This window comes from Schistocerca nitens, chromosome 6, assembly GCF_023898315.1.
Source record: "Schistocerca nitens isolate TAMUIC-IGC-003100 chromosome 6, iqSchNite1.1, whole genome shotgun sequence".
NCBI lineage: Eukaryota > Metazoa > Arthropoda > Insecta > Orthoptera > Acrididae > Schistocerca > Schistocerca nitens.
This window is the reverse complement of record NC_064619.1, coordinates 539,475,323-539,497,342: the sequence shown is the minus strand read 5'-3', so window position 1 is coordinate 539,497,342 and position 22,020 is coordinate 539,475,323. Positions and strand designations below refer to the sequence as shown.

The 22,020-nt window shown below is 41.7% G+C and overlaps 1 protein-coding gene across 2 annotated transcripts in view; it reads left to right on the top strand.

Annotated features, from left to right (window-relative positions):
* Positions 1–22,020, top strand: part of LOC126262864 (uncharacterized) — a 178,413-nt gene that overhangs the window by 25,167 nt on the left and 131,226 nt on the right. For both annotated transcript variants that reach the window (XM_049959731.1, XM_049959730.1), the window contains exon 2: positions 10,071–10,180. In XM_049959731.1, coding sequence (XP_049815688.1) covers positions 10,071–10,180 — 110 coding nt within the window. The remainder of the gene's footprint in view (positions 1–10,070; positions 10,181–22,020) is intronic.

Sequence of the window (22,020 nt, the reverse complement as noted above, 5' to 3'; positions counted from 1 at the left end):
CATGTAGAGATACACAGACAAGTTTGGCATTGGCTTTTATTACTCCGAAGAATACACAATGCCACTGCTGATCCAGATGATGGCAGCATGGCATGTGTACAAGTGCCAGCGCAAATGCCAGCACCAGAATTTGCTGCCATGGCACCGTGGCACTCTGTTTGTGTGACGTAACGGCTCCTGCCCTTGCCTAAGCGGCATGGCCGGCAGTGTCTGTCATCCAAACCAGAAGTGCTGTGCCCATCCTCCAGAGTGTGGCTGGCTGACTATTCTCACAAGTACTACTTGTGGTCACCATATAGAGCATCAAAGGGTAACAGCCAGCAGCCGTCATTCGTCACTGTAGTACAGCCTTAGCAGCTCCCCCCCCCCCCCCCCCCCCAACACCACCCCCCAACCCCCCTCCAGGTGGCTTGGTCGGGGATTGAGGAAGCCTTGAACCTGGAAGGCCGTGAGATTGCACTCCATCTCTGCCCTTGCAGACAGTAGCTTGCAGTCTGTCTGATGACATCACCCAAAGTGCGGAAGCTCGCCGCTCCCATGCTCCTTGCACCATGCAGTGCCGAATTTCGAACCAGCTTCGCCATGACTGTGGCTTGTCCGTACTGTGGATCTTGGCAGTTGATTCAGTGGGCTGGATGGCTGTCGAAATCCATCACCAGGTGGTTGTCATGGTTGACCTGCAGCTTAAGCAATCGTCATTCTTTCTGGTTCCATCCGCAGGCAGAATGGTGACATGACTGCTTACCTTGACCCTCTGGGCTCCCTTATCTATACTCCTTTTCCTACGCCTCTGACGCGGACCCTCTGGAGCTTATTCTAGTTCATTGTGGCCCCCACATACAGGTTGCTAGGTGCTGTTGTAGCTGTAACATACATGTTTTTATAGCATGTTGGTGTCCTGTATTACACCTGATTACTCCACACCCATCTCCATACACGATTGTAGTGCCTGCCAGGCCATGGTTCCTCACTTGCAAACATTGTCATAAACCTGCCTCACAGAACCATTCCCCAAATATATGTGTGTACTTATTCATGGCACAGCAAATTGAAGTCTTTCTGTACTATATTCTTTGGCACTTCACATTCTGAGGAAATGGTCTACAAAAGCATCCAATTACCATGTTTACGAGATCCTTATGACAATAAATAGGCCAACACCGTTCTGCCTATCCTTGTGAGGTGTGTGTGTGTGTGTGTGTGTGTGTGTGTTTTTATATATGAGTTTGGTATTTTACTGGCACTCACTTCTGGTTTCAGCTAGGTTTCTCTCCCTAATACCATATGGACATTGTTCCCTTTAATAAGCAAGATCAATTCTGGGCCCTTGCCATGTATACTTTTGCAGTTTAGTAATAGCACACTGATATTTTTTTCTAATCAGTAAAGATTAAAATTCTTCTCTGAGAGTAATGTGGCTGAGCTATCGCTGTAATTCATCTCTGATGCTATTTAGGGGTGTCTCTAACCTAAAAAAAATTCCATTGGATGATACACATGCTCTGCTATGAAGCTGTGAACTTAGCCACTGAACAATTCAGAAATTGGGCTAAAATCAACAGATTAACTATCAACACCAAAAAGACAGCTTCCATGAACTTTCACACAACACAAAATGCAAATTCCTCTCAGCCATTTGTCACTGAAAATAACCAGCCAATAGATACCGACACTGTTTTCAAGTTCCTGGGTCTGTGGGTTCAAGATAACCTGAAATGGAATACACATACAGGAAAGGTAAATGCCAAGCAGAAAGGTGGAAGGAGTATATAGAGGGTCTACACAAGGGCGATGCACTTGAGGACAATATTATGGAAATGGAAGAGAATGTAGATGAAGATGAAATGGGAGATACGATACTGCGTGAAGAGTTTGACAGAGCACTGAAAGACCTAAGTCGAAACAAGGCCCCGGGAGTAGACAACATTCCATTAGAACTACTGACGGCCTTGGGAGAGCTAGTCCTGACAAAACTCTACCATCTGGTGAGCAAGATGTATGAGACAGGCGAAATACCCTCAGACTTCAAGAAGAATGTAATAATTCCAATCCCAAAGAAAGCAGGTGCTGACAGACGTGAAAATTACCGAACAATCAGTTTAATAAGTCACGGATGCAAAATACTAACGCGAATTCTTTACAGACGAATGGAAAAACTGGTAGAAGCCAACATCAGGGAAGATCAGTTTGGATTCTGTAGGAATATTGGAACACGTGAGGCAATACTGACCTTACGACTTATCTTAGAAGAAAGATTAAGGAAAGAAAAACCTACGTTTCTAGCATTTGTAGACTTAGAGAAAGCTTTTGACAATGTTGACTGGAATACTCTCTTTCAAATTCTAAAGGTGGCAAGGATAAAATACAGGGAGCGAAAGGCTATTTACAATTTGTACAGAAACCAGATGGCAGTTATAACAGTGGAGGGGCATGAAAGGGAAGCACTGGTTGGGAAGGGGGTGAGACAGGGTTGTAGCCTTTCCCCAATGTTATTCAATCTGTGTATTGAGCAAGCAGTAAAGGAAACAAAAGAAAAATTTGGAGTAGGTATTAAAGTCCATGGAGAAGAAATAAAAATTCTGTCAGAGACAACAAAGGACTTGGAAGAGCAGTTGAACGGAATGGACAGTGTCTTGAAAAGAGGATATAAGATGAACATCAACAAAAGCAAAACGAGGATCATGGAATGTAGTCGAATTAAGTCGGACGATGCTGAGGGAATTAGATTAGGACACTTAAAGTAGTAAAGGAGTTTTGCTTTTTGGGGAGCAAAATAACTGATGATGGTCAAAGTAGAGAAGATATAAAATGTAGACTGGCAATGGCAAGGAAAGCGTTTCTGAAGAAGAGAAATTTGTTAACATCGAGTATAGATTTAAGTGTCAGGAAGTCGTTTCTGAAAGTATTTGTATGGAGTGTAGCCATGTATGGAAGTGAATCATGGACGATAAATAGTTTGGACAGGAAGAGAATAGAAGCTTTCAAAATGTGGTGCTACAGAAGAATGCTGAAGATTAGATGGGTAGATCACATAACTAATGAGGAGATATTGAATAGAATTGGGGAGAAGAGGAGTTAGTGGCACAACTTGACAAGAAGAAGGGACCGGTTGGTAGGACATGTTCTGAGACATCAAGGGATCACAAATTTATCATTGGAGGGCAGCGTAGAGGGTAAAAATCGTAGAGGGAGGCCAAGAGATGAATACACTAAGCAGATTCAGAAGGATGTACGTTGCAGTAGGTACTGGGAGATGAAGAAACTTGCACAGGATAGGGTAGCATGGAGAGCTGCATCAAACCAGTCTCAGGACTGAAGACCACAACAACAACAACATACTGAAAACATGTGCTAGCCTGAAAACAGTAACCAGCGCGTACTACGCTTACATACAAGCCCACCTAAAATATGGTGTGATATTCTGGGGAAATTCTCCAACTGCTCTGAGCACATTCAGAATCCAGAAGAGAGCAATGAGGATTATTACTGGGAGCAAACCCAGAGACTTCTGCAAACCCATCTTCAGAAAGTTGGAAATCCTTACACTGCCTTGCCTATACATTCTCGAGACTCTAAAATTTTTCAGAACCCACATAGTGCCAACTCACACCAGAGTCGTAAAAAATAATGAAATAAATGAATCTGCATGTTTTACGTACAAACACTCAACTGTGTAAAAAGGGAGCTTTCCACATGGGCCTCCAACTGTTCAACAATCTTCCCACTAGTATTAAGTCCATCAAAGACAACATAAAATTTAGCAAAGCCATGAAGTCATATTTGTTGTGCCACTGTTTTTACTCTGTAAATGAATACTTAGAACAGTAATCTTGCTATTTGTGTTAAATTGAAAACATTGAGGAATATAATACATTAAGATACTATAGGCCTATGTTAATATATGTTAACAATGTTAACTGATATATTCTGACATCTGCAACACACTGTGTACCATCAGATCACATGGAATAAATAAATAAATAAATAAATAAATAAATAAAACCATTTCCTTTGTGTAGTGGATGCTTCACCTATTTAGAGAGCTGCCAGATTGAGAAATATATCTCTGAGATCATTGTAATATCATCTGAGCCTCTTGTTTAGATGGTCCATTCAAATTGTAGTCAGACAAATGCAAACATTTCTGAATGCTATGCTGCAGATAGTGACCTTTGCTTCCTCCCTTTTGTGAGATTAGCTGCCTTACCCAATTCAGCTGACTATCACAAGGAAACAAGGACAACCAAAGAACCAAGTGTCATTCATGCTGGCATGAGATAAGATGTGAAAGTAATTACACCAAATGTGTTAAATAGCAGTCAGCTGAACCTCTTCCACATCTTGAACAAGACTTCTCAGAGAACATACTAGTGCACACTGACTGTTGATGGTGGTGGTGGTGGTGGTGGTGGTGGTGGTGGTGGTTAGTGTTTAACGTCCCGTCAACAACGAGGTCATTAGAGACGGAGCGCAAGCTCGGTTTAGGGAAGGATTGGGAAGGAAATCGGCCGTGCCCTTTCAAAGGAACCATCCCGGCATTTGCCTGAAACGATTTAGGGAAATCACGGAAAACCTAAATCAGGATGGCTGGAGACGGGATTGAACCGTCGTCCTCCCGAATGCGAGTCCAGTGTGCTAACCACTGCGCCACCTCGCTCGGTACTGACTGTTGAGCACACAATGACTAATATACAGGGAGTTACAAAAAGGTATGGCCAAACTTTCAGGAAACATTCCTCACATACAAAGAAAGAAAATATGTTATATGGACATGTGTCCGGAAACGCTTACTTTCCATGTTAAAGCTCATTTTGTTACTTCTCTTCAAATCACATTAATCATGGAATGGAAACACACAGCAACAGAACGTACCAGCGTGACTTCAAACACTTTGTTACAGGAAATGTTCAGAATGTCCTCCGTTAGCGAGGATACATGCATCCACCCTCCGTCGCATGGAATCCCTGATGCACTGATGCAGCCCTGGAGAATGGCGTATTGTATCACAGCCGTCCACAATACGAGCACGAAGAGTCTCTACATTTGGTACCGGGGTTGTGTAGACAAGAGCTTTCAAATGCCCCCATAAATGAAAGTCAAGAGGGTTGACGTCAGGAGAGCGTGGAGGCCATGGAATTGGTCCGTCTCTACCAATCCATTGGTCACCGAATCTGTTGTTGAGAAGCGTACGAACACTTCGACTGAAATGTGCAGGAGCTCCATCGTGCATGAACCACATGTTGTGTCGTACTTGTAAAGGCACATGTTCTAGCAGCACAGGTAGAGTATCCTGTATGAAATCATGATAATGTGCTCCATTGAGCGTAGGTGGACGACGAAACTAAAATGAGCTCTAACATGGAAATTAAGCGTTTCCAGACACATGTCCACATAACATCTTTTCTTTATTTGTGTGTGAGGAATGTTTTCTGAAAGTTTGCCCATACCTTTTTGTAACACCCTGTATTAATTTTTTGATTTTTGTCTACACTCTGCAAGAAATCAACCACTGGCCAGTAGACAACAAGTCCCATGCTGACTCAGATGTGTTATCAGCACTGGACAGCATTCATCTCTGTTGTGTAAGGGGACAGCCGTACAGCCAATACAAACATTCACGTTCTGCCCAAAGGTACAGGATACCAGTGCTGTCTGCTGCTCACCCTTGAATGAGGACAAATCAGCCATATTTGTTGGAAGGTGTAGTAGCACTGGGGTTTTCAGCTTTTATCACATACAACCCAATGCTGTTGCAGCTTAGGGCAGCAGCGTAATTTGGTTCGAACAGGGAGTTATAAACCAACAGTGGACACAGCTCACTATTTGCCACACCAAAATGGGGTTTATTGTGTGGCTTCACTCCCTGTCATTGTAGCAGGGCCAACCAGTACCCTGAAAGAGCAGTAAAAGAGCCTTTACTAATTCTTAGTTAAACACAGTTTCTTCAGAACTTGATAACCTAATTTTCTGTGCCTTTAATCTCCTATGCTTCACATTTGAAGATTTGGTTGGGTGCAGTTTCATCACACTCACCGCACATTCTACACTTAGGGGCTTTTTTCTCTGTACCCATTGCGCGTAGATGTTTCCTAAAATTCCCATGGCCTGTCATTAGTTCTACCATGAGTTTATCTGTCTCTTGTTTAAACCCAGGATTACAGATTGTTTCTTAAAACATGGCTTTGGCACCATTAGTGTGCCACATTTTCGTTTTTGGATCATAGTCCAATATTCTAAGTCCTGCTTTCGCATCCATCCTCGTAGTTTTGTTTTAGCCGTCACCTTAGTTCTGATCCAATAAATGGAGCCATCACACATTTCTGACCAATCTATCAGCTTGTTCATTGCCACTGATTCCTAAGTGACCAGAGATCAACAGCAGGTTTACCCTGTTGCTTTCCCCTAGTTTCACAAGGGCTCATTGCAGGGGCTGATAAAGGTTTCAGAGCTGCTTGGATGTATGAGTAAATACAAGTGTTATGATCTTAGTATTGGAGGGCAGCATGGAGGGTAAAAACCATAGAGGGAGACCAAGAGGTGAATACACTAAGAAAATTCAGAAGGATGTAGGTTGCAATAGGTACTGGGAGATGAAGAAGCTTGCACAGGATAGGGTAGCATGGAGAGCTGCATCAAACCAGTCTCAGGACTGAAGACCACAACAACAACAACAACAACAACATGATCTTTGTAGCACCTACGCAAATTCTCCTCCATGCACACCCTAATAGTGAATATTTTTTCCTGAAATACCATAGCCAGCTTCCATAGAGATATTTCACTCTTAGTCTTGGCTGTATTTTGTATATCCTGGCTCCATGGATCCAGTGCCTCTGTATGTCTTTTTTTATCCATCAGTAAAGCAGACTATTCTCTTGCACAGTGTCATGGTTTATTCTTCCACTGTTCCTTACTTCCAATTGTTACATTGAAAGGTTTGTTGAAGCAGCTGGAAGTTACTGTATAATTGACCGTTCCTATATTTGCAAGATTCCCTGTATTGGTGTGGAATTCTGGATATCCTAAAGGTATCCAATTATTTCCAGGTTTTAACCTGATGATGCCCTTGGTGCTGCATTCACTTTAGCCCAAAAGTGTAATGAGGGCATGTCCAGCATGGTCTCCATCCCAGCAGTGGATGTGCTGCTAATACTGCCTGTTATGGCTAAGCAGGCCACTCTTTGTACCTTTGCCAAGCTCCTTAAAAGCCACCTTCAGTTCTACTTTGTTCCACCATATTGCAGCCCTATAAATTATCATAGGTCTTATTACTGTGATGTATATCCAATATGTACTCTTGTGGTGTAGACCTAAGTTTTTCCATAGGCTTTTCTGGTGTTCATCAGAGTACCTTTCACCTTGGAATATGTACTCCTTTTGTAAAGGATCTGTGGCAATTTTACATACAGGGTTACTCCTAAATATTTCACAACCCCCCCTACAGATAGAATTTCATGGAAAAGCTTAAAATTCCTGTGTATGGGATAGACGTCCTTCCTCATAAATGGTGCTACAACCAATTTTTTTAAAGTCTGGACCTTAGATCCTGTTTTCTGCACCAGTTCTGCACAATGTTCAGTGACATAATGCCATTGTTATAACAGTGCAAGCAAATTTGCCAAGTATTACTGCGACTAAGTCATCTGGGTATCCTTGGCAAAAGTAGCTTCTAGTGTTTAACTCTTCAATGAGTTCATTCATCTCTAGGTTGCATAGTAGTGGGTACAGAACCTCTCCTTGCGGACACACTCTGGTGATATTGATCACCATTTGTTCGTTCTTTGTGGTGGCTTCACCCTTTCTTCTGTTTAACATGATCCTAATCCACCTACATATGGTAATCTCAATGCCATGCTCTTCTGTAATTATAACCATGGGTTCAAAGGTTGTATAGCTAAAAGCCCCATCAATATCCAGGAAGATGCAGAGAGGAAGTTCTTGAAAATGTAAGATTTTTCCACCTTCCCAACAGGTTCGTTAGTTGCTGTTTTACATGCTGTGCCTGGTTGATATGCATGTTGGTTTATATGTAAAGGAACCTGTGTTAGCCTCCTTTCCTTAATGTGCACATTAAGAAGTTTTTATAATATCTTTAAAAGGAATGATAGACTGATCGATCTCATATCCATCGCTTTGGTATGATCAGTTCTCTCGGGTTTCGGAATGAAAACAATCTTCACTGTATTCCAAGCATTAGTAATGATTCCTACTGGTACGCTAACCCTAAACAGCCTGCATAGGAATCTAGTTAAACTCTATCCTGCTTGTTGCAGTGGAGTGGAAAGGCAGCAGCTTACATACAATTAATTGTGGCCAACACAGCTTCTAGCTGTTTCTGGATGGCAGCTATTTCCCCTTGTGTTGACACGCAAGAAGCACAGTCTGTACCCATTTCCTACTTTGCAAGACAGCATAATATTACAGAAACTCTAACCGTAGAAATCACAGACTAATTGAGAAATTACAGGGAGACTGATATACCAAGAGAACAAAGATTGTTTGTTCTTAGCCAGACATCTTTATATGTGTGCATACATGTCTCTATGTAGATGAAGCTTGGCTGTAAAATAAGGTCTCCATTTTTTTCCACATATGAAAGACATTTATTGGCAATGAATGTTACATTAGTGGAAAGATTGCACTTTCAGCTATTTTTTTGTTGTAGTCACCATTGTGATTGGTGCATATTTACATGTGCTGTGGCATTTTTTGTCTACCCTTGTCATAGAACTCGCCTGCCACATTGCGCACTTAGTACTTGACCTTGTTGGTCTGGAAATGCATTACAACCAGATGTGACTTCGACTCAGGAAACAGATGAAAGTCAGTAGTTGCTCTCTCTCTCTCTCTCTCTCTCTCTCTCTCTCTCTCTCTCTCTGTCTGTGTGTGTGTGTGTGTGTGTGTATATATATATTGGTGAGGATACCCCATCCAGACGGAGCCAGGAGATTAGCTGTTGCATGGGCAGTATGGGGTCATACATTGTCATGATGAAAACACACTCCCTTCGTCAGTATTTCCATCCTTCAATTCCAAGCGGCATGATACAGTTTTTTTAAACTCTCATAATAGTGATCAGCATTAATGGTTGTGCTGGTAGGCTTTAACTCACACAGCAATACACTTTTTCTATCCCAGAAAACACTGGCTATAACTTTGCCAGCAGACCGTGTTTGTTTGAACTTTCATGGCTTCGATGAACTCAAATGCCGCCACTGACGAGACTTTTCCTTACTTTCAGGTGTTGTGTAGTGTACCCAGATTTTGTCATCATTGATAATTGAATCCAAAAATTCCTCGTCCTGTTCTTCATTGTGCTCCAGGAATCCGTGGACCGCTCCAACATGTTGCCATTTATGATCTTCGATGAGCGTTTTGGGGATGCACCTGCACACCTTGCGATAGTGCAAATGTTTGGTCAAAATCTTGTCAGTCGTACTCTTACTGACTTCAGGGATCCATTTGCACAGCTCACAAACTGTCTCTCACTGATCTTCAAGCATTTCTACCTCCAAATTTGCAACTGTTTTGGCCAAAACTGGTGAAGGTGAACTAGGATGTTATTCGTCATGGATGTCTTTATGTCCATTCTTGAACTCTCTGACCCACTTCTGCATGTTTTTGACGTCCATACACTGTGGCCCATAGACTTTGCGTACTGACAATGAATGTCAATGGGGATAGTGTCCTTGGCACTCAAAAAACTTATTACTTCATACAACTTGCACCTGGCAGGAGAAGGGGAACTCCATCACAACGCTGCCCAGTTAATACTCAGTGTCACAGTAAGTTCATGTCGGTAGGGATTTGAATGGGGCGAGCCAAGCTACGTACCAGTGTTGCTGGAATTAACGTAAAAGCATTTTATCACAGCTCTAGCATCTTGGAGACCATATTTTATGAACACATCTCGTATGTTTGTTTTTGGTAACAGTTTCTCATAGTAATAGTTCACACGCTTTGTAAGTATGTGAACTTTATACATGTGCTTTCCAAATTGTCATAAGATTTGTATATAATATCTGTGTTGTCATGATTTGATAAGGTTTAAAAGTTTTTATGTTTTACAGGCTGAGAAAATCAGTCTTCGACCTCGACCAATTGCACCTAAACCAGTAATGTTCCTAATATCACCAGAGACTGCAGTAGCAGGCACAGATAGTACACAAGACAATCCGCCGTAAGTGCTTGCTTAAAATGCAAAATTTATAAGTTACATTCAGTAATTTATTTTTTGTTTTATTGAATTAGCATGAGTTCCATTTGGTACTATTTGTTGTTATTTATATCAAAGTAGTTATTGATGACCTGGGCGGCTGGCTGTGGCCATTACCAGACTGACCTCTGCTAACATCTCTGTCAGGCATGAAGATTGTGTAAATGTGCTCCAAGGTTTGGCTGGCTGTATGGGCAGGTGCTACATCCTATTGGATGTAACTGGAGGTCTTTTCCTCTTCTGTTAACGCATGCATTCATGTCCAGTCATATCTACTTGTCTGGGCCACTTTTATTTGCCTCACTCTGTAGTTTTATACCTTAACACATTTGATGAAGCCATGTTAATAGATACAGCTGAAATTTTCAGATTATGTGAGGCAGGATCCATAGTGGACATGTCACAAATATTTCCAGTGCACATTTGGACCTGCTCATACATGCACTGAAACTAGCAGATCAAGCTCATAACAGTTTCGTGTTGCTGTTGATTTGCTAACTCTGAGAGCTGTTGGAATAGATAAAAAAAGACACAAGTAATTTTGTATTACTGTTGTTGTCAACAGCTGATAGTGAGGCAGTGTTTTAGGGAACAAAGTTTTTTTGTAAAGATTACCTGCATCATTTTCCCTTATTTAGCTAAGTTAGAGAGTTTCAGTCATAATTTCAGCCTTGAGGATAATCCTCACACTTATTAACCTTTCATTTTAGTTATAGCTAAGGTATAATTAATGAATTAATTTAAAGTTAATTTAGATAATTCAATAATTTGATTCCTCATACTGAAACAAGCTTTAATACCCAACCACACTACAGAGCAACAATTTGACAAATGCAAGAAGCTACCTGTTGCCAGACAGATTTAGAATGTAGGTTAATCTTGCCTGTTTTATAATGTATTTTCCAGGATGGAAATGACAAACAGAAATAAGGAAAGACAGCTTTGTATGCCTGCTTCTTCAACAACACAGATTTTATTGAATACCCATTAAGTACAAATAAATCACAGCAAATACTAGATTCTGACTCTTTGTGAACTAAACAGAAACAAAGACTTCTAGACTTTATAATAAAAGTACTCCAGCAATTTACTGAATAATGCAAATGTTGTGCTGGAGAACATTGTAACTTTATCAAGTTGGGAAGCATTCTAATACAAATCACTCTCTCGGTGCATACATGTTGTTTGGTGCTCTTGTGGTAGCCACAACATGCAGAGGATGAAGGAAACTGGACTGTATTAGGAAAATAGATATATCTGTGTGAAGGCCAAACATCAATAGGTGGAAATAACAAGAGTCCCAAATTGTCCAGAAAGTAGATAAGTATATGCAGCACTCTCATAAATAAGTTGTATGGAGAGCATATAGTACACATCAGCAACCTTAAACCAGTGAGACCCAGTCCGTCAGTTGCAGTCCTTAAATCTGCTGCTGCTGTTGTTTAGCCATGCAACTTTCTGCCAGCGGAGTTCTCTCTCCATTCTGCACATAGTGACCTCAAGAGACGTATGCATAGTTCAGTCAGTGTAAGAAGACACAGCAGTCAGTTGCAACTTGCATGTATTGCAGCAGATCCAGATTTTGGTCATGGAGTAACCATCTTCAACGCAGCAGATAAAGTTAATACATTTCAGCCATTATTTGACATAGTCCCTCTAGGACTATATACATCAAGAGTTAACAAATTGAGTGCAGTTTGAACTCTTGATGTGTGTACTCCAACAGAGACTATGTCAGATTATGGCTGAAATGTGTTAACATTATCTGCTGCATTGGAGATAGTCACTCAGTGACCAAAGTCTAGATCTGCAACAATAAACACAAGTTGCAACTGAATGCTGTACCTTCTTTCACTAGTTGAAAGAAGTACAGTCACTGAGTGCTTCCAGGTACCAGATGGAGTAAATTTAGTATGTATAATTACATTGATTGATCCGTCAATACATCTGCCAGTACTACAAGAATAACTACTTACCATCAGGTGATTTATATGTGGACTGTAGATACATGTATGTCCGAATTTCTGGTCTGTTTTGTATATGTAAGCGCCACGCAGCAATCATCATCAGGTCAGTGGTTTCCTTGACTCATTTTAATGTGTAATTTAATTTAAATATTTCTACTGTAGGTTAAAATTAATCATGTAAGAACTCTGTCAGCTGGAAGTAAACAAAACTGTCACCCCTCCCCATAAGGGATTTTACACAAGAACATACTTACTGAGGTCTACAGTTAATCCCACTTTAAAAAGACTACTATGCATACAGTTCTATGTAATGAATCTGGGAGTAGACTGACATATGCATTACATTTTCTTTGATGTTAACACCCAAAGTGTTGTATCAAGATTGTTTCAATACAGCTTTCTGTATTACATATTCCAATCAAGTTGCAAGACATACACCTACCTAGCTGATTTATATCAGCAGATATGAACTTGATACATTGCAATTAAATTGTATTCTCAAGTTATTGATGTCAAGTTTACATTAACTTAAGGAAGTCAAAATTGTAGAAGTGAATGTTGCTCTGAAATGTTGTGTTAGGGGGACTGTAGTGAGACAATGCTCTACCAGGTGCTAGCTGATGTCCCAGTACACCTAACTACATCTACATCTACATATATACTCTGGCAGAGGGTATGTCCCATTGTACTGTTTATTAGGGTTTCTTCCCATTCCATACATGTATGGAATGTGGGGAGAATGATTGTTTGTATGCCTCTGTGGATATGTAATTATCCTGATCTTGTCCTCACAATGCCTATGTGAGTGATACATAGGAGACTGTAGTACATTCCTAAAGTCATCATTTAAGCCAGTTCTTGAAACTTTGTTGATAGACTTTCTCTGTTGATAGACTTTCTCTGTTGATAGACTTTCTCTGGGTAGTTTATGTCTATCATCGAGAGTCTTCCAGTTCAGTTCATTCATGATCTGTCCCACAAATCAAACATGTGACCATCCATCTCTGTATATGTTCAGTATGCCTTGTTAATCCTGTTTGGTCCCACACATTTGAATAATATTCTAGAACGGGTTATATGAGTGATTTTCAAGCAGTCTCCTTTGTATACTGATTGCACTTCCCCAGTGTTCTACCAGTAAACTGAAGTCTGTCACCTGCTTTCCCCATGACTGAGCTTATGTGATCATTCCATTTCATATCCCTAAAAAGTGTTACACCCAGTATTTGTATGTGTTGGCCAGTTCCAACAGTGACTCATTGATGTTCTAGGATATTATGTTTTTTTTCATTTTGTTAAGTGCAGAATTTTACATTTCTCAACATTTAAAGCAAGTTGGGAATTGTTGCACCATTTTGAAGTCTTATAAAGATTTGACTGAATATTTATGCAGCTTCTTTCAGATAGTACTTCATTATAGGTAACTGCACCATCTGCAAAAAGTCTAAGGTTTCTATTAATATTGTCTGCAAGTTCATTAATATACAATGTGAACAACAAGGATCCCAACACACTTCACTGTGACACACCTGAAGTTACTTCTACATCTGACAATGACTTTCCATGCAAGATAACATGCATCATCCTCCCTACCAAGAAGTCCTCAATACAGTCACAAATTCCACTTGATACTGCATATGATTGTACAGGTGTGATACTGAGTCAAATGCTTTTTGAAAATCAAGGAATACTGCGTATACCCGGTTGCCTTGATCCAAAGCTTTCAGTATGTCATGTGAGAAAAGTGCGAGTTGGGTTTCACATGACTGACATTTTCGAAATCTGTGCTGGTTGGAATTGAGGAGGTCATTCAGTTCAAGATGCATCAGTATGTTTGAACTCAGAATATGTCCTGAGATTCTACAACAAATCAGTGTCAAGGATATTGGATGATAGTTTTTGAGTTACTTCTACTACCCTTCTTGTAGATGGGGGTGACCTGTGCCTTTTTCCAAGAACCGGGTAAGGTTTTTTGTTTGAGGGATCTACAATACATTATAGTTAGAAGAGGGACTAACTCGGCTGCAGATTCAGTGTGGAATCTGACAGGGATTCCATCGGGGACCGGAGCTCTGTTCAATTTTAATGATTTCCACTGTTCCTCAGCACAACTGATACTAATACTTGTTTCATTCATCTTTTCCATGGTATCAGGATTAAATTGGAGCAATCCTCCTGGGCTTTCCTTTATAAAGGAACATTTGAAAATTGAGTTAAGCATTTCAGCTTCAGCTTTTGCTCTGCAACCCTCAGCCTTATTTCCTGTCTCATTCATTAGGGACTGGACTCTAACTTTGGTGCCATTAATAACCTTTGCATATGACCAGAATTTCTTGGGGTTTTATAAAAGATCACCTGACAATATTCTGCTACAATAGTCATTGAAAGCATCGTGCATTTCTCCCTTGACAGCTAAATGCATTTTATTCAGCATCTCTTTATCTATAGCCCTAAGCTTTGTTTTACGCCTACTATGCAGTAATCTCTGTTTCTTTAGAAGTTTCTTTGCAGTGACTGTATACCATGGAGGTTCCCTCCCATTATGAACTGTTTGACTGAGTACATGTCTATCCAGTGCATGTTCAACTATCTTTTAAACTTGAGCCATAGTTCCTTATATGCTCCTGCCCTGTGTTGAAAGTTTCGAGTTCCTATTGAGATATGGAATTACGGATTTTTTAAATCTAGTTTACTGAACATATGTACCTTTCTGCTTGTTTTAGTTGTCTTTGTACCTTGGTAATCATTGTTGCCACAACTGTGCCATGGTCGCTGATGCCAGTTTTGGTGCGAACACCTCAAAGAAGTCAGGTCTTTTTGTTGCCATTAGCTCCAGCATATTTCTATCATGTACAGGGTTCCTATCTGTACTAGGTAGTTTCCAGAGAATGCATTTAGTAATGTTTCACAAGATCTGTTATCCACCGCTAACAAAACTGTAATTTTTCCAATTAATTGTGGGATAATTAAAGTCACCACCAATGATTAAAGTATGATTGAGGAACTTACATACAATGAACTGAGGCTTTCAGTTGCATCGAGAAGGATCCAGTTATCATTTTATTTCCACCCCTGATACTGAGATATGTGCCCAAACAGTCTCAGGTGCGGCTTCAATTTCTTTCTTGGTGGATTTGTGTTTCTTGTCTACTGCGGCAAATACACCGCGTCCATTTCCCATTTGCGTATCCTTTTGAAATGTGCTTAAATTTTCCTCAAAAATTTCTGTACCTAGTATTATGTGAGCTTCACTGCTTTTCATGAGAGCTCCAAACTCTGTCACTTTATTGCGATCTTACAATGATACTGGATTTCCGAAGCTGTTGTTTTCTGGATTGGATGGAGACTCACCTAATCTAAGAAACCATTGTGTGCACCCCACACACAGTCAATTACTTGAGTTGCAGCCTCTGATGTGTAGGGCACACCTGACCCATTTAGGGGGACCCTACAGGTCTCAACCACGTGGTGCAAGTCCAGGAAGTCTTCAGCCTAGCTTGTCGCAGAACCTTTGAAGTCTCTATTTCAGTCTTTCCACTCGGCTGAGAACCAAAGAGCCTTGATCAGTTTTGGGGACAATACTGCAAATTGTGAGCTTTGTTGAAACTCAGTGCACAAGGCTGGTCTTCTCAAACTTCTCTGGCAGTTGGTGGACTGACCCAAGACAACAGGCATCATTTGTTCCAGCGTGCACCACAATCAGCAGTTGACTGCATACTGTTCCATCAATGGCTGCAGGAATAGCCTCTTCAACATGTTGAATGAGGCCCGCAGGCACACACACTGAGTACATGTGGTGTCCTCTCCTGTCCCTTGCTGCCATTTCCCTAAGGGGTACCATCATTCACCATATGTTGTAACTGCTGATGATTAATAGGCCCCTACCCTTTTGCGTTTGCCTGCTCTTAACACCAGACAAACAGGTGTTCCCGGTCTCCCCCCCCCCCCCCCCCCCCTCCGTCCCGACAAAAATCCACCATGGATCCTTGCTCCTTACATTTGCGTCAATACACAAAAGTTTCCTTCTCTAGCCAGATACCAGTCCCATATACTGTTCCTGTGTTGTTGCTTGGCTCATGAAATCCCTCCCAATGGCCTTACCATCAAATTACCCATCTCTGTCTCTGGTTGCCACCCCTCCTTTGACAATGACCTCCACCTGTTCAGATTCCGCCAATCCTTAGCCCTCACCAACATAGTCCTGCAAAACCATATCAACCAATCCCAATTTTCCTTGCAGTGCCTTCACTCCAACTGCAAAATTCTCCTGCTATGTAATCCCAAATTCCTGGAACCCATAACACACATTGAAACTCTTGCCCTGCAGGAACTTGAGCAACATGCACAACGTCACCTCAAAAAGCTCTCCATCCTACTCACTTCCTACTCCCGCCTCGGAGTACCACTGTCCACCACTTCTACAACAACCTCCAAACCTCCCCCACACCCCCTCATAGCTGACAAACCCTGTCTCGCAGACCTACTACACTTACCCACCATCCAAAACTCCCTCCCACCACCACACAGAACCCAAAACCTAAACAGACCCGCGACACAGTTATTGACCTTTCCTCCAGAAGCCTAAGTCCCACAGAAATATCAGTCCTTTCCAAAGGCCTCACCTTTTGCCCCACTCCCAAATCCAACCATGCCGGACTAGTTAAGGACCTTCTCTCCTTCTCTCGGTTCCTACAGTGGAAACACTTTTTCGCCACCAACCCGACCAGTCAGACTCAACCAAAGACCAATATTGAACCTTGCCTAACGCAGTTCACTCCTCCATCCAACCGTGATCCACCCCCACTGCACCGAGCGAGGTGGCGCAGTGCTTAAACACTGGACTCGCATTCAGGAGGACGACGGTTCAATCCCGCGTCCGGCCATCCTGATTTAGGTTTTCCGTGATTTCCCTAAATCGCTCCAGGCAAATGCTGGGATGGTTCCTTTCAAAGGGCACGGCCGACTTCCTTCCCTGTCCTTCCCTAATCTGATGAGACCAATGACCTCGCTGTCTGGTCTCCTTCCCCAAAACAACAACAACAACATCCACCCCCACTGCCTCCAGACCACCCCCTGTTAACTTTCCAGAATTTCTTAACCTCGAACCTTGCCTCAACATCATTCCCCAAATCCCTCAACATTCAAACTAACCTTACGTCCACAGAAAGAACCGCAGTCCACCATCTAAAAACTGATCCCGACCTTATAATCCTACCTGCTGACAAAGGCTCCACCACTGTTGTTTTGAACCGCAAGGATTACATGGCAGAAGGACTCTGTCAGCTGTCAGATACTTCCACCTACAAACCATGCCACACTGATCCCATTCCAGTAATCCTGCAGGATCTCCACTCACTACTCAAATCCTTAGGCTCATCCCAGAACTCCTCCCCAGAGTCCATCTCTCTACTTACCCCTACCACTCCCCACACTCCCACCTTCTACATGCTTCCTAAAGTCCATAAACCCAAACACTCAGGACACCCCATTGTGGCCGGTTACTGTGCCCCCACTGAGAGAATCTCTGCTTTCGCAGACTAACACTTTCAACCTGTTACTCGGAACCAATCCTCCTATATAAAAGATACCAACCATTTCCTCAACCGACTCTCCACAGTTCCTTTCCCTTTACCACACGGTGCCCTGCTCGTCACTGCTGATGCAACCTCCCTGTACACTTAACATTTCTAATGCCCATGGCCTTACTGCTATCGAACACTACCTTTCTAGACGCCCTATGCATTCCAAACCAACAAACTCCTTCCTAGTCTCCATGACCAACTATATCCTTACCCACAATTACTTCTCCTTTGAAGGCATTACCTACAAACAAATCCGCAGTACGGCTATGGACACCCACATGGCACCATCCTATGCAAACCTATTCATGGGCCATCTAAAGGAATCCTTCCCAAAATCCCAGAATCCTAAACCCCTTACCTGGTTCAGATTCATTGATGACATCTTTGCTGTCTGGATTGAAGGTGGGAACACCTTATTCACTTTCCTTCAGAACCTCAACAACTTCTCCCCCATTTGCTTCACCTGGTCCTACTCAACTGAACAAGCCACCTTCCTAAATGTTGACCTTCACCTCAGAATGGCTACATCAGTACCTCCGTCCATATCAAACCACCAGCAGTACCTCCACTTCGACAACTGCGACCCATTCCATACGAAGAAGTCCCTTCCGTGCAGCCTAGCCTCGCTCATCACATCTGCTGTGACGAGCGGTCCCTCTCAAAATATACTGAGGGTCTCACTGAAGCCTTCACTGACCTTAATTAACCTCCCATCCTTGTACAAAAACAAATCTCTCATGTCTTATCTTTCCAGTCTCCCACCACCTCCCGAAGTCCCACAGTCCGGCCACAGAGGAGCATTCCCCTCATAACTCAGTGCCATCCGGGACTGGAGCAACTGAATTACATTCTGTGCCAGGGTTTCAATTACCTCTCGCCGTGCCCTGAAATGAGAAATGTCCTGCCCACTATACTTCCCACCCCTCCTACCTTGGTATTCCGCCGTCCACTGAACATACACAATATACTCGTCCATCCTTACACAACCCCTCCTCCCAATCCCTTACCTCATGGCTCATACCCCTGTAATAGACCTAGATGCAAGACCTGTCCCATACATCCTCCTACCACCACCTCTCCAGTCCAGTCACTAACATCACCTAGCCCATCAAAGGCAGGGCTACCTGTGAAACCAGTCATGTGATTTACAAGCTAAGCTGCAACCACTGTGCTGCAGTATATGTAGGCATGACAACCAACAAGCTGTCTGTCCACATGAATTGCCACCAACAAACTGTGGCCAAAAAACAAGTGGACCACCAAGTTGCTGAACACACTGCCAAACATGATATCCCTCATCTCAATGACTGCTTCACAGCCCGTGCCATATAAATCCTCCCAACCAACACCAGCGTTTCTGAATTGCGGAGGTGGGAACTTTCCCTGCAATACATCCTACGTTCCCGTAACCCTTCTGGCCTTAACCTTCGTTAGTCACTGTCCTCACCCATCCAGCCCCCTCCCAGTTCCCATTCCAGCACTACACAGCCGTCATTTCACCGCCACACCCAGTCTTTTAATTTCTTTTAATTTCTTTTTATTTCTCTCCTTTCTGCTACTTACCCCCTCCCCCCCGTGCACCTTCTCTCCTGCCCTCCGTATAAACTGCAACACTTCACTGTCTGCCCCTCCAACCATACTATCCCTCCCCCTCCCCACCCTAGCCTCCTCCTTACCCCCACCCAGTCGCCACTCCCATCATGCACTGGTGCTGCTGCTTGCAGTGTGGTTTCAGCTCTCTGGGACTGCAGACGTGTGTTAAAGTTGCATTTGTGTGTGTGTGTGTGTGTGTGTGTGTGTGTGTCTACTGCTGACAAAGGCCTTAATGGCCGAAAGCTATAATTGTGTGAATCTCTTTGTTGTGTCTATCACGACTCAGCAGTTCCACTATATGGTGAGTAGCAACTTTCCTTCTCTAGTATTGTTGCTTTTTCCTTTTGTATGATAGCACAATGAGCTCACACAAATTAGTTGGACAATTTGTCCTGTTTATCCTATTTGAACATTCTCATCTATTACTTCTATTGTATAAGACACATGAATGTTAACACAGGGCTGGAGGATGAAATTGGTAATAACTTCCTAAACATTCTGAACAATTTTAGTGGGGACACAAATGATAAACACTGCATCAGTGAAAACTGCATAATTCCTAGTCCTAGTATGAGGGCTTGTTGAAAAGTTATGCCTCTGGTTTTTATTAATGTTCTACATCTTTATTCTTAATGTCTGCATATTTATTTCTGAACATAGTCACCCTGGTGATGAACAAATTTCTCCCAAGTAGAGACCAGTTTGTGGATACTGTCACTGTAAAATGTTTCACTTTGTTGACGGAGTCACAACCTCACTTCTGCTTGCACAACTTCATCACTATCAAAGTGAAGTCTTCAAAGGTGTTCTTTAAGTTTTGGAAACAGATTAGAATTGGTCGAGGCTAAGTCAGAACTGTACATAGGATGATTGATGACCCAGAGCATCCAATAGCTGCAAGTGTCACAGTGTCATGTGTGAACAGACTCTTCAAATTCATGCTTTCAAGTTACTGAGGGTCTCTCATACACCGACATAGTTATGTTACACACTGCCACGTTACATGCTACAATTTGGAGCCTTCTAACAACAGAATGTTGCAATTTGTGTCAGTGAAATGGGGTAGTCAACCGAATAAAATGCAATACCTCAACCGATATTCAGAACAAAACAAAAAATTTGGAGGCATTACTTTTTAGCATGCCCTCGTACTTTACAGTTCTCGATGGGAAAATTGTGAAGTATTTATAAAAGTTCTTAACCTCTCTGATCATTACTTTTAGATTATAAAGCTAAAGTTAGTATTGGTAAAACCATAATCTAACATGACAGTCACAATACTCCTGCTCATTTTTATTATACATCATTACAGCAGTGCTTCTGAATACGATATCAGGTGAATGCGAATGGTATTATTTATATTGATTTGTAACATAGCTTTTACAATGGGTGTTTTAAGTAATGCCATAAAAATCTTCAGTAACTGAAAACTGACGCCACATTTGTCTTTCTTCAGTTTCCAGAAACACTGAGATACAGTAAATTGTACATTACAGAACTGTCTATTATTATTCTTGTGTAATATAAAGATACTTATTGAAGAATGTCACTTTCTTGTCAGCAACAGTACACTTGACCTTGTGCAGAAAGATATCATGTATCTGCTCAACAGTGTGAAGTTTTCTTCATTACACTTCCAGCCAAATCAGTGAATGTGGAACATCGTACACTTGAATGGAATACCATTCCTACATTATTCAACATACCAAATAAGGTACGGTAACTGTAACTGAAGAGAAAGCCACACAGCCCCGACAATAAAATGTCAAAAGCAATAAAACTGTATCTCAACATAAAAGGAACTAATTCCACAATTGTTGCTACATCCAGTCCACAAATGGCAAAAATTTTCAACACATTCACTTTTGAAGCAAAAGTAATTACGTACACAAATATATTTGTGGATTAGAAACTCGAGTGAGGTGTAAGAATATGTGAATCGTTAGACTCCATGCAAAACTGTTACACATCAAGGAAGTTGCCTATCATAGGAACAAAAGGAAAAATATATACTTCTCATGCATGAAATATGTGTTTATGTTCTCTTACTTTTAGCAGAGTAAGCTGCAGTTATTATACGCATATCTGAAAATATTTTTACTTGAATAAGTTATAGTTTGCCACTGTATCAGTGAGATTTGGCTAGTTTCACATTTATTTCATGATCATTCATGTGTGTTGATAGTTTACAGATTTTTGGAATGCAAAAGTATAGTAACCATTTGCTAATTAAGTAGAGAAATAATTAAAGACAAACATTAATCTTATGGCTTTCTTTCTCACTGCTAGGAGTGCTACTGTCATCCCAAGTGTGAGAGGGTAAGAAATTCCACAGCAGTGAGTGTCGTGACTTGTGTATGGCAGCCTGTTGCAAAACCCATAAAACTGTAGGCCTACAAAAGGATTTCCTGGGAACATAAAATACATACTGTTTCTAGTGCATTGCAAATCAGACCTGGGATGAGGCATAGATGGGAACCATTGTAGATGCTAAGTTTTCTAAATTATGTACAATGTTTAAATTAATTTTTGAGGAGACTTCCAAAAGTAACCACTTGTCAGTAGCAGCTAAGGAAAATGTATCGATAACAGCAGATTTTAGAAAATCCTCCCAGATGCTTAAGTTCCTTACAAAAGTACTACAGTACTCCATAGTTCCTAT